The sequence below is a fragment of the Phyllobates terribilis genome, unplaced genomic scaffold, assembly GCF_046119375.1.
Source record: "Phyllobates terribilis strain yellow unplaced genomic scaffold, ASM4611937v1 Scaffold_5__5_contigs__length_657084704, whole genome shotgun sequence".
In the NCBI taxonomy this organism is placed as follows: domain Eukaryota; kingdom Metazoa; phylum Chordata; class Amphibia; order Anura; family Dendrobatidae; genus Phyllobates; species Phyllobates terribilis.
In genome coordinates this window covers 396,320,269-396,334,795 of record NW_027362765.1, presented here as the reverse complement: position 1 = coordinate 396,334,795, position 14,527 = coordinate 396,320,269, and the positions used below count along the sequence as shown (strand labels likewise).

Below are 14,527 nucleotides of genomic sequence, written 5' to 3'. Positions count from 1 at the left end.
ATGAGTTGTTTATTAAATTATTTATTTATGTCTGGAGCAGTTTTAATATTTAATGTATTTGATTATTCATGGATTTACTATATTGATTATTTTATTAAACTTGACAAAGGTACCCGACCAATAAATAAGTTTTACTCCATATATAATAGTAGTGTGGTTCTTTTATTAATTTAAGTATGTTTATCATTTGTGGGCTTTATGACTTCATGAGATGGCCACATTGCCTTAAATGGGGACATCATGAGGGAATAAGCCCCTAATGTATTACATCAGAGGTCCCCAACCGCCGGTCCGCGGACCAGGACCGGGCCGTTGGGGTTTTTCAGCCGGTCCGCGGCGCCGCTGACCAGGGCCGGCGTCAGCACCCGGGCAAATGCCGGGGCTCTGAGCAGGCAGAGGGGCCCACTAGCGGTCGCGCACCCCGCTGGGCTATGGGCGGAGGAGAGCGGTGTCAGCGCCCGCCCTTCTCCGCCGCTTGCTCAGGGCCCCGGCAGCCCGATACTTACCTCTCCTCGTGCCTCCGCAGATCCGCTGTCTTCCTGCTCTGCGCTCCCTGTGACGTCTCAGGTCAGAGGGCGCGGTGACGTCTTTACACCGCGCCCTCCCCTGAGCCGTCACAGGGAGCGCTGAGCGGGAAGAAACGACAACGCTGGAGTTCGGAGCCGAGCAGCGAGCGGCGGGCAGCAGGTAGCAGGTGAGGAGAAGGGAGGTGAGTATTTGATTTTTTTTTTTTTTTTAATGTATGGAGGCATGGGGCAGTATAAAGAGGGGAGGGGGGGCATCCTGCTTGGGGCATTATAAAGAGGAGGGGTGACAGCCTGCATGGGGCATTATAAAGAGGGGGGGATTCCTGCTTGGGGCATTATAATGAGGAGGGGTGACAGCCTGCATGGGGCATTATAAGGTGGGGACCAGCCTGCATGGGGCATTATAAAGAGGGGGGGATTCCTGCTTGGGGCATTATAATGAGGAGGGGTGACAGCCTGCATGGGGCATTATAAGGTGGGGACCAGCCTGCATGGGGCATTATAAGGTGGGGAACAGCCTGCACGGGGCATTATAAAGAGAGGGGGGGACATCCTGCATGGGGCAGTATAAAGAGGAGGGGTGACAGCCTGCATGGGGCAGTATAAAGAGGAGGGGTGACAGCCTGCATGGGGCAGTATAAAGAGGAGTGGTGACAGCCTGCATGGAGCATTATAAAGAGGAGGGGTGACAGCCTGCATGGGGCATTATAAAGAGGGGGGGTGACAGCCTGCATGGGGCAGTATAAAGAGGAGGGGTGACAGCCTGCATGGGGCAGTATAAAAAGGAGGGGTGACAGTCTGCATGGGGCATTATAAAGAGGGGGGGCAGCCTGTATGGGGCATTATGTGGGGGGTAACAGCCTGCATGGAGCATTAAAAGGGGGGGGCCTGTATGGGGCATTATGTGGGGGGGAACAGCCTGCATGGAGCATTATAAGGGACGGGGGCAGCCTGTATGGGGCATTATGTGGAGGTAACAGCCTGCATGGAGCATTAAAAGGGAGGGGCCTGTATGGGGCATTATGTGGGGGGTAACAGCCTGCATGGAGCATTATAAGGGGGGGACAGCCTGTATGGGGCATTATGTGGGGGGTAACAGCCTGCATGCAGCATTATATGGGGACCGGTATCCTGTATGGAGCGTTATATGGGGGCCAGTATCCTGTATGGAGCGTTATATGGGGGCCAGTATTCTGTATGGAGCCTTATATGGGGGCCAGTATTCCGTATGGGGTCTTATATGGGGACCAGTATTCCGTATGGGGCCTTATATGGGGGCCAGTATTCCGTATGGGGTCTTATATGGGGGCAAGTATTCCGTATGGGGCCTTATATGGGGGCAAGTATTCCGTATGGGGCCTTATATGGGGGCAAGTATTCCGTATGGGGCCTTATATGGGGGCCAGTATTCCGTATGAAGCGTTATATGGGGGCCAGTATTCCGTATGGGCGTTATATGGGGACCAGTATTCCGTATGGAGCCTTATATGGGGGCCACTATTCTGTGTGGAGCGATTCACCGGTTTCTGAGCTATTGTAGAATTTACAATAGATATCACTCATGAAGTGAAATCTTTGCATTGTACTATATATATATATTTCTCCGCCGTATCTCTGCATCATGAATCGTGGTATGTGTTAAAGGGGCCCACTGAGACTCTTTCGCCCGGGGCCCAGAAAAACCTGGAGCCGGCCCTGCCGCTGACAGCTAGCTCCGCGGCCCTGCGCCTGGTCAGAACTCACTCTGTGTGGATTTATAATGTTTTCTGCCATAGCCGTGACAGCTCGCAGCTCCCGGCAGAGAACATTATGCAGGACGGGGTGGGGCGTCGGGCGGGTCTTAGTGACGCAGCCCTCCACAGCACAGCATGGTACCTGTTGTACGTCACGGGGTGGGTCTTAGTGACGCGGCCCTCCTGCACAGCATGGTGTGTTCCTGACGGGGTGGGGCGGCAGGCTCTCCTCACTGACACGCCCCCGGCAGAACATGTTATGTGGGGCGTGCTGGGGCAGCAGACTGGCTTCAGTGACGCGGCTCCCGGTACCGGTGTTCAGTGTGTAGCGCTGCTAAGCAGCAGCGCTGTATACACTGACGCTCAATGTACAATGCTGCTACTTAGCAGCGCTGTACACCGAGGTCCCGCCAGCATCCTCCCCATACAGCTCCACCCCTCCATAACCCCACCCCCATATGACCAAAGCCCCGCCCCCACCCCCACCGGGCCATGGAAAACTGGTCTTGCTTAAAGCCGGTCCCTGGTGCAAAAAAGTTTGGGGACCTCTGTATTACATGGTCAAGTCAGGTTATGAGGTAACTGACAATATTACTGGGAACTTTCAGAAGTGGTACAAATCTGGCCTTAACTGGTTTTTGAGCGGGAAATGGAGAACAGCTGATTGGTTCTGTAAGGGGGGGAGAGTGGGGGCATATGCCTATATAAGGTGACGGCTCCTGTCAGGAGGGGTCAGTTTTACCTCAAGAGCTGAAGAAGCCCCGCCCTCCCGCTCCGGTTATTTTGCTTTTGGTATATATATGCCGAGGTTTGGGTGCTTTGTCAGAGGATGGGTCACCCAGATACTTGGGTGGATCCGTATGGAGATAATTATTAATGAGTTGTTTATTAAATTATTTATTTATGTCTGGAGCATTTTTAATATTTAATGTATTTGATTATTCATGGATTTACTATATTGATTATTTTATTAAACTTGACAAAGGTACCCGACCAATAAATAAGTTTTACTCCATATATAATAGTAGTGTGGTTCTTTTATTAATTTAAGTATGTTTATCATTTTTGGGCTTTATGACTTCATGTGTGTGTGCAAAGACTTTTGGTTGTCGAAATCACAGATCTTCACCTCATACTAAAAATTTTGTAAGATCCACAAATTGCTGCAGTCACTCCATGGTTTAGCCATGTTATTAGGATTACAATTTCATTGCAATATAAAAAAGGAATCATCTGTAATAAACACCAGTGATGAGCGAGCGTGCTTGCCACTGCTCGATACTTGATTGAGCATCGAGGTGCTTGGGTACGCTATTTACTCGATCGAGTATCACGGGTGCTTGAGTCCCTTTTCCCATACCTAGTTTACAAAAAAACTAATGCATTGTGAGTGCGTTTACGCAGGTGTTTTTAGCCTGGTTTACCCTAATAAATAAATTTAAAAAATGACATGGGGTTCCCCCTATTTTTCATAACCAGCCAAGGTAACCAGCCAAGGCAAAGCAGACAGCTGCGAGCTTATATTATGAGGCTGGGAAGGTCCCTGGTTATTGGGCCCATCCCAGCCTAAAAATAGCAGCCTACAGCCGCCCCAGTGGCGCATCACATTAGATGCGCCTATTCTGGGACTTTGCCTGGCTCTTCCCGATTGCCTGGTGTGGTGGCAATTGGGTTAGTGGTAGTTGGGGTTGATGACAGCTGTGATTTATCAAAAATCACATCTGCCATCAAGCCATGGGGTTATTAATGAAGGGACGTCTATCAGACACCTTCGTTAGTGACCTATTAATAAAAAATAAAATTTTCCCGCCTCTCCAACTCCATTGGCTCTCCTACTTCCATTATACTCGGTACTCAAGTTGAGCCCGTCCGAGTGTCCGACCTGCTTGATTCGAGTACCGAGCACTCCAGCATTTTAGTGCTCGTTCATCACTACACATTGTGACTTTTTCAAGATCAGCAGTGAATAGTTGTGCAAGACATTGACAAACCGTACGTGTTAAGCAAATGTGTAAAGTAGACTTTTTAAAATTGTCTATTGAGAGGTTGCAGAATATTTGTTTGCATAGTCATGTCACCTTTCCGAATCCTAAATGTACCTCTTTACGATGGAGCTCCGCATCACAGTAACAGGGTTGGAGGAGCCCTGCTTTGCACGAAGATCCCCCTTCCTCACCTTACCAACCGTTCTAGGAGTCCAAGAGGTCTTTTCTATTTCTGGGAACGCCCCTGGCCACACCCCAATTCACGCCCATTTACTATTTCTCCCCTGGCAGGAGGAGTTGTCAGAGGGGCGTTGGTAATGAGAGGCATTCAGCGGACTGCAGGGTGCAGACCCAAATTCAGGACTGTCCGCTGTATCCGGGACAGTTGAGACTAGAGATGAGTGGATGGATTCCCGGGTCTCTGGTCCAGCATCCAGGTCAGTGGTACCTGGCGGCTGAACAGAAGGCTGTGAATCTCTAACCATCCGGCGTTCCCGGTGGCTTTTGATCACCCAGGGCCGGAGCGACGTCATCTGTGCGTCCTATTCATCTCTAGTTGTGGATTATTTTTTGTTCCCTCATTTACAATTGGAGCAGCCAGAACTCTCTCATTTTTATGTAGCTTCACTATACGACATCCGGCTTTTTTGTGTCTGTGGCCGTGTTCACATGTTGCAGAAATACTGTGGTTTTTGTTCTCTGCAGAATCCGCACCAAACTGCACAATAAGAATCAAAGCTTTTCTGTACTGTTAAAAAGCGTTAAAAACTCTGCTTCATATCTTCCCCAAAATCGCATCAAATAAGCATGAAAAAACTCATAAAAGAAACGCAGCAAACACCAATAATCAGAGAAGATTGTTACTGAGTCCGTGTGGTGCGGACACCTGCAGAAAAAAAGCAGCAGAAAGAACACAGCATTTATGCAATGTGTAAACACGGCCTCAGAATTACCATTTTCTTACATTTTTATGGGTTTAATAGAGAAAAATATAAGTTACGCCATTTTTTTTACGCCATTTACCGATCCCCATAAATAATCTGATCGCTGTGTTGTGCGGGTCGTTACGATTACAGGGACACCAAATATGTCCGTGTTATGTGCTGATTTGTGATGTTTATTATTTAAAAATAAACGCATTAAAAATAACTCTTTTTTTTTTCATTATCTAGTATTTTTCATTATTATTTTTTTAGTAATTTTATAAAATGAAAAAAATCTCTTAGGGTATGTGCACACGATGACTCCCAGTCTGCGGCCCTGACGCTGCGGAGAAGCCGCTGGCGGCTTCCGCTCAATATGCTAATGAGCGGCACCATTTTTTTTTTTTCACATGTGAACTTTCCCCATAGAGGTTAGATCTATGGCAAAAGCCCGCATGTGGACCCACAAGAGAAATTGACATGCTTTGGTCTGGAAAGACACGCCGCATATCAGTTTTCGCGGGTGAGTCACAGGTGCCCAGATACGTATAGGGCACATGATCCGGAGCCGCTGCGGGTTTGACGCTGCATGTTATGCAGCGTCAAACCCGCAGCATCCAGATGTTACAGCACAGTGGATGAGATTTGTAGAAATCCCATGCCCACTATGAGTCCCAGTGCACCTGCGGATTACCCGCGGAAACTGACATACGGCGCGTCTTTCCAGACCGCAGCATGTCAATTTCTCTTGCGGGTCCGCATGTGGGCTTTCCCCATAGACCTAACCTCTATGAGGAAAGTAAGCAGGTGAAAAGCAAAAAAATGGCGCTGCTCATTTGCATATTGGAGTAGACACTAAAAAAAAAAAAAAAAAAATTAAAAAGGTTTAATTGCTTATTTTTAATACTTTTAAGCTACATTACAACGATCAGGAACAGCAGCGCTTTGGACTCAGCGTATTCTCGCTGCGTTCAAAACGCTTTGTTATAATCACGCAGGTAAATTCGCACGTGTTCACTGAACCATGTGGTGTTACCGCATCTAATGACATTCTAGTGCGGATGTTTCATAGTAGAGACTAAATCCCATCCACTGTGCTTGTTATGTAGAACACAGAGGTGAGCTACGTCCAAAAGGCTGCTATTCCTGATCGTGGGAATATAGTCTTATAGGAACAAGATAAATATTTTTCTTCACCTCTGTTTACAGCCAGCATAAAAATATATTGTTATATATACAATGTATTTCTATGGAGATGTATACTGCTTCAGGATTCATTGCAATGTAGAGTCAAGATAACCAAAATCTCCTATCTTTATCATTATGGGCTGTAGCTCATTGGTTAGAGCATACAACCTGTGACTCATTGGGAAGCATGGTGTGACACTGTGATTGTGAGTTTGAGGTCCCATGTGTAGGTCAACACATTGGCACCTGCTCCTTCAAAAATGGGGGTCTCCTGACTTTTTTTTTTTGCATAGGATGATATTGCCTCTACAATCAGGCAGTGAAAGAATTAAGCAATGGCAGTGCATGTGCAGTGGTTTCCCCACCTATCACTGACTTATGGTGTAACCTATGGATATTGAAACTAACTAAACAATAAACTTACCAAACACTTGGGAAGTAATTCATAATGGTCATGTGGTAACTGGTTCTTTTTTATATTATATTTTTTATTGTGTTTTTCTAGCTGAACATGTGCTGTGGTTTAGCTTTTTGGTCACTTGTGTTGTGGTCTCCAGACATATATTTATCATTATTTTGTTTTTTTTGAGGGGGACATGGTTGATATCTGGACACTTGTGTTGTCGTTGACATCTCCAGACAAACGATGGCCTTTGTTTTCTTTTTACTCTGGTTACTTTCATAGGGGTCAACATCTCCAGACATATGTTGTCCATGGGTTATTTTTTTTGGTCACATGGATGATCTCTGGTCACTTTTGTCGTGCGTTAACATCTCCAGCCATATATTGTCTTTTGTTGTTTGTTTTTTTTGGCCACATGGTTGATGTTTGGCAACTTTTAAAGTGGTTTTCTTGAGTTTAACTTTTGATCTTTGTTTTGTATATGTTGTGTTCCAGTTTGTATCTATTCTCTACACACATTTTTTTCAGTGGTTGATGCCTCTGTACATATGGCGAGTACTGGATATTTTTCCAAATACATGTTGTATTACGGTTGATGCATATGGACAATGTTGGACTGGGGTGGCAAGAGCCCACCCAGTAACATTGACTCTGAGGGCTAACTATAAAGCTAAATGCAAATATTACACAATATGTGTAATTTTTATAATTGTACCTATGACTCTATAGCATAATAAACTAGGTAGCTTGTTGAATAAACAATGAAATGCTGTCTGTACTTAGTGAGTCAAATATATTAGGCTAACTACTGCTCATGTTATGTTAGAGGGTTAGTGGCTTACTCCTGCACAGTGGTCCACCGGGGATTCACCGGTACTCCAGTGGGCCAGTCCGAGCCTGCATCTAGACATATGTTGTATGGTGGTTTATCCTTCTTGGTATGTGCAGATTTCCATTATTGCAGCCTGAGGGTGAACAAAACATTAGGAAGGAGTCTATAAATATTATTTTCCGAGTATTCTGTCTCGATTTATAAGACCTATTTTCAAACATCCTAGTAGAAAATTCTACATTAATATCGGGGGTCCTCTGTTCAGGGTCTTCATCCCTTGCCCAGGTTGAATAGTGGTTATAAAAGAGCCACTAACATTGGAGTATCTATCCCATTCTGTGTTACATTGATAGCCCATTGATTTAAAAATGTAATGCTTATCACTGGGGGTCACTTTGAGAAGCGCTTATTGTACAGTGTATACCCTTCTAACAAGTTGGGATCGTCAATAATGGACATCCATTTGAAGGGCTTGACCAGGACTGTGATATAATTGATGCCTTATCCTTCCGTGTCCGCTGGGAGTACACAGTATATGGAGCCATAACATTACATCTCCATGCAATGAGTAGTGGCCATTCTTGAATACTGCTACTTCACAACCATTTACGGTACTTCAATAATAACTGAGCTGCTACCCGAGAACGCCAGTAAATAGTTTACAGAGCTGCCTCCATACACTGTGTACTTCCAGCGGACACGGGAGGACATTGTAACAGATGATTGGAGGGTGTACTGAGTTTTGGACCAATACCAATCTAACAATGATGACCTATCATAAGCATAGGACCTCAATATCGTAGTGATTGGCTTGGTCATAATGACACTAAAGCCGCTACAGTTCTTATGAGTATTACATTGGATATTTTTTTATTTTTCTTGGGTTTTTTTAGGTTTATTACTACTTTGGAAAAATGTTATATTTTATAAGTTGATGTTCGACTGTTTGTTTTTTTTGTCTTCATCTTTATACAGCTTGCAATGGCTTACTCGTACTCCCATGGCTGGATGCACCATGGGTGGAACTGTGGAGACTATTTCCCCAATGGAATCACTAATGGAGCTTCTTGGTATTCCCTTTCTAAAGGTGAGAACTAATTATCCCAACAGACATTCAAGTGCTCAGCTCTTCTTATCCTCTGCTCATCATAGTTCTTAGAGGGCCTTACCGACTTGGTCAATATAAATGGTACCTGTCTCGTTAAAAATGGGTTCTGATTCATGGGCAGCATGATATACAGTGATACCTTGATTAAAGAGTGCATCTACTTATGAATTTACAAGATACTACCCGCCGCTCAGTTGTTTTATTATTTTATGATGCGAGCTAGGATCTCACATTTGACATGGGGCTGTACATAGGATAATGGTTATTTTTTGATTTTTGCTTCTCCTATTTTTTTCTGTGGCAGTACTGTATGTTATTTCACATGTGCATCAAGGTACAGTATACTGCACTATTATATGCACTCTCTGACTCTTTGGAATGTTGGCTTTAGGGTTCAATATTTGCTATATTTATATGTGAAGATGATTAAGTGAAGTTACTAAAAAATAAATAAATAAACCAAAAAAATAAATAAATTTAAAAAAGTACAGTACAATAGTTTATTACACGTTTTTAATAGTTTTTCATACTGTACATTACTGTATTTGTTATTAATAAAGTTAATTTTTCTTATTTAAAAACACCTAACAAAAAAAAATTGGTGTGTTTTTTGGGGAGCTGGAACGGATTAATAGCATTTTAATTTATTTTAATGGGGGAATTTAATTTGATATAAGAGCAAATTGAGTTAAAAGCTTGATCACAGAACGAATTAAACTTGTAAGTCAAGGCATTACTTGCAGAATAAAATATTCACTGTAACTTGTATTATATTAATTTAATTTAGATCTCTGCTATGTCCGGATCGTGGGCACAGAGCCTAAAATGTAAAAAAATGGCGTGGGCTCCCACATCATTTTTATAACCGGCAGAGGGAAAGCCGACCCTGGGGGCTGATATTAGTAGCCGGGGAAGGGGCCATTAGCCAAAAATGTTCCCTGGCTATTAATATCATCCCACAGCTGTTTGCTTAGCCTTTACTGGCTAGATTACAGGGGGACCCCAGAAAAAAATTGACGTAGGATCCCCCTATAAAATCTAACCAGAAAAGGCTAAACATACAGCTGCAGGCTGATATTAATAGCCAGGGAAGGGGCCATGAATACTAGCCCCCTCCACGGCTAATAATATCACCCCACAGCAGTGCCAGAAATGGCGCATCCATAAGATGCGCCAAATCTGGCACTTAGCCTCCGCTCTTCCCACTGCCCAGTAGCGGTGGCGAGTGGGGTAATGGGGCTGGGGTTCACGTCAGCTGAGAGCTCACGTGACCGCACGTCACGAGAGCTCACGTGACCGCAGCTCCTGGCAGTGCAGTACACTGCTGGGAGCGAGCGCGCTCCCGGTAGTGTACTGCCGGCCGCCGACTTGTTCAGATAAATATTATACCTGCGGATTTGCTGCGGTTCAATTAAAGTCAATGGGCGGGAAACGCTGCGGAAACACTGCATAGAAATTACATGCTGCGTTTTTTTCCGCAATGGCATTCCTGAGCGGAAATTTCCGTATCATGTGCACAACACATCAGGATTGCCATTGCAATAGCTGGCAGACTGATTACCAAGTGCTTTCGCTGCGTTTCCGCGGCGAAAAAAACGCTGCGAAAACGCTTCAAAAACGCTATGTGTGCACTTAACCTTAGGGTATGTTCACATATAGTGTTTTTTTCCATCCAGTTTTCTGTACAGGAAAAAAAACCACAGCGTTTTACAGCACCAGCAAAATGCATGAGATTTCTATGACCTCGTAAGCACAGTGCATTTTTTTTCCTGGTGTATTTTAAGCTAAGGTGCATTTTTTAAAAACCGCAGCATGTCAATTCTGTCAATGTTTTTTGCGTCGTTTTCTAAACCATTCAAATGAATGCAACTGAAAACGTAACTAAAAACGCATAAAGAACATTGTGTCTAGTATTGCGCCTCAGCTCCATTGAAAAGAATGGAGCTTATTTACAATACCACACTTAACCTCTGGAAAAACGAGGCGCTATTTTTTTTTTTTAAGAAAGCAGCCAACATACAACCCTATTAGGAAATAATATCAACATGTTATAGCTAAAATTACATAAAAGGGCCAGAAAACAAAATAAATCACAGCTGTTTCTGTGGCTATAAATCGTGACAACGTATATTTTTGCGATTCATATTTTGTTTGAGTTTCCTGGAATCTTTACATCATAAAACTTCGCTGTTTGAAGCCATTGAAGGTTGAGTGCAGCAAATGCCTAAAATAGTTAATGAGATTATTTCTAGGGGTGTAAATTATTAGCGACACTCTAAATACTTGGTTTGCAGATACCACCGCCCTCACAGCATCGCATTCCAGGTCCTTTATTAATTATTCTGCTAAATATGGCATAAAGGACATCTTTGTATTATTAGGAGGCTTGATGTATTGGAGTCATTGAATGCATGTGTGTATATTTAGCAACTATAGTATAGCGGTTTTATTTATTGGTGTCATTAAATAATGCTTTGTGGTAACCTTCGTACATACATCTCCAGATATACCTCTCATGGTGCAATTGGGGCTCAGATGGAGCTCCCAGGGCTGTGGATATTATTATTATTATTATGGCGCCATCTATTTCATTGCGCTTTACATGTGAAGATGGGTATACATAATAAAAACAAGTACAATAATCTTAGACAATAGAAGTCACTGAATGGTACAGGAGGAGCAAGGACCCTGCCCGCGAGGGCTCACAATGTACAAGGGTTGGTTTCAATTTAACCAGAGCAATATATATGTGTATATATATATATATATATATATATATATATATATACACTGTATATATATATATATATGTATATATATATGTATATATATACTGTATATATACAGTACAGACCAAAAGTTTGGACACACCTTCTCATTTAAAGATTTTTCTGTATTTTCATGACCATGAAAATTGTACATTCACACTGAAGGCATCAAAACTATGAATTACCACATGTGGAATTATATACTTAACAAAAAAGTGTGAAACAACTGAAAATATGTCTTATATTCCAGGTTCTTCAAAGTAGCCACCTTTTGCTTTGATGACTGCTTTGCACACTCTTGGCATTCTCTTGATGAGCTTCAAGAGGTAGTCACCAGAAATGGTTTTCACTTCACAGGTGTGCCCTATCAGGTTTAATAAGTGGGATTTCTTGCCTTATAAATGGGGTTGGGACCATCAGTTGTGTTGTGCAGAAGTCTGGTGGATACACAACTGATAGTCCTACTGAATAGACTGTTAGAATTAGTATTATGGCAAGAAAAAAGCAGTTAAGTAAAGAAAAACGAGTGGCCATCATTACTTTAAGAAATGAAGGTCAGTCAGTGCGAAAAATTGGGCAAACTTTGAAAGTGTCCCCAAGTGCAGTTGCAAAAACCATCAAGCGCTACAAAGAAACTGGCTCACATGAGGACCACCCCAGGAAAGGAAGACCAAGAGTCACCTCTGCTTCTGAGGATAAGTTTATCCGAGTCACCAGCCTCAGCAATCGCAGGTTAACAGCAGCTCAGATTAGAGACCAGGTCAATGCCACACAGAGTTCTAGCAGCAGACACATCTCTTCAACAACTGTTAAGAGGAGACTTTGTGCAGCAGGCCTTCATGGTAAAATAGCTGCTAGGAAACCACTGCTAAGGACAGGCAACAAGCAGAAGAGACTTGTTTGGGCTAAAGAACACAAGGAATGGACATTAGACCAGTGGAAATCTGTGCTTTGGTCTGATGAGTCCAAATTTGAGATCTTTGGTTCCAACCACCGTGTCTTTGTGCGACGCAGAAAAGGTGAACGGATGGACTCTACATGCCTGGTTCCCACCGTGAAGCATGGAGGAGGAGGTGTGATGGTGTGGGGGTGCTTTGCTTGTGACACTGTGGGGATTTATTCAAAATTGAAGGCATACTGAACCAGCATGGCCACCACAGCATCTTGCAGCGGCATGCTATTCCATCCGGTTTGCATTTAGTTGGACCATCATTTATTTTTCAACAGGACAATGACCCCAAACACACCTCCAGGCTGTGTAAGGGCTATTTGACCAAGAAGGAGAGTGATGGGGTGCTACGCCAGATGACCTGGCCTCCACAGTCACCAGACCTGAACCCAATCGAGATGGTTTGGGGTGAGCTGGACCGCAGAGTGAAGGCAAAAGGGCCAACAAGTGCTAAGCATCTCTGGGAACTCCTTCAAGATTGTTGGAAGACCATTTCCGGTGACTACCTCTTGAAGCTCATCAAGAGAATGTCAAGAGTGTGCAAAGCAGTCATCAAAGCAAAAGGTGGCTACTTTGAAGAACCTAGAATATAAGACACATTTTCAGTTGTTTCACACTTTTTTGTTAAGTATATAATTCCACATGTGTTAATTCATAGTTTTGATGCCTTCAGTGTGAATGTACAATTTTCAAAGTCATGAAAATACAGAAAAATCTTTAAATGAGAAGGTGTGTCCAAACTTTTGGTCTGTACTGTATATATATATATATACACAATATAGAAAAAAGTATCAAGGCACATGTCTAAATCATTGCATTCGGGTTTCTCCTTCAGTCCCTTTGCCCCCATGTATAATATCCGGCCCCCCTTTAGTAATATGACAGAACGGCCGGTGGTGCAGAGCTCCCTGATACCAACGCGGTCCTGTAATAGGAGCCACCGGGGTAACAAGTCCGTCCATGACATTTCTTCCCCCTAAATCTTCCCCCATCACCTGTGAGTGATATTATTGAGAAGTGTAAGGAACCGCAGCAACTGAGCCTCAAAGTGGAGACTCCATAACGTTACAGAGCGGGGGCCGAGTGCTGAGGAGCAGAGGGCAAAAAGTCATCAATTCTCTGCTGACCCCATAACTGCAGAGTCCAGACCTCCTCTGGTATAACATTAGCACAAACACTGCTCCCCCCCCAGGAGTTTCATGGCCGAGCAGCTGCATGCAGCCGTATATCACAAAGCACAATGTCGATGGAGAGGTGTAAAGCCGTCTCCACTGGACTCTGGAGGAGACGTGTTCTGTGGAGGGATGAATCAAACTGGCAGTCTCATGGACGAGTCTCGGTATGGCGTGGTATGAGCAAGAACAGAGATTGTGAGCCCGGCTCCCTGCTCCAACATCAGTGTCTGAGCTCACAAATGCCCATCTGGATAAAGAGGCAAAAATGCCCACAGACGCCTCCAAAATCTTGTAGAAATTACTGTAGAGTAGAAGCTGTTATAGATGGAAATGGGAGACCGGCTCCATATTAAAGGGAATCTGTCAGAAGTATTTGATTTGATAGCAGTATAATATGGAGCAAGAGAGCCTGCATCTAGGGATATGTCACTTAATAAGCTGTGTGCTGTAGTTTCAATACAATCAGTGTTTTATCAGTTGGAGATTATCACTGCCTGACTAGGTCTCACATGCATGACAATCAGGCAAATCTGTGTAACCCCTCCCCCACTACTGATTGGCTGACAATGCACAGTGTACACAGGAAGCTGCCAATCAGTGGTGTGGGCGGGGTTAGCAGAGCTCAGCATTCCGAGCACTGCTATATTTACAACAGAGAAAACAGGGATTCTATCAAAACTGCACCAAACAGCCAAGTGACACATCACTAAAGTCAGGGTATCTCTCCCTACATTGTACTGCTTTCTGAATACATAGCAAAACCTGCTGACAGATTCCCTTTAATGCCTGTCTATTTAGAATGGGAGGTCATAAAATACTTACATGCGGTGTCCACAGAATACTAACATATAGATGAGTACAGAGCAAGAGGAAGGGTATAAAATGAAGGCGACCATACGAGTTTAGTAGCTGAATGCTTACATGCTCAACAGCTAT

At 43.8% G+C, this 14,527-nt stretch overlaps 1 protein-coding gene across 1 annotated transcript in view; it reads left to right on the top strand.

Annotated features, from left to right (window-relative positions):
• CPN1 (carboxypeptidase N subunit 1) overlaps nt 1–14,527 on the top strand; it is an 81,146-nt gene that overhangs the window by 52,619 nt on the left and 14,000 nt on the right. Inside the window, exon 5 of the mRNA XM_073685028.1 lies at nt 8,567–8,678. Within this exon, the coding sequence (XP_073541129.1) occupies nt 8,567–8,678 (112 nt within the window). The remainder of the gene's footprint in view (nt 1–8,566; nt 8,679–14,527) is intronic.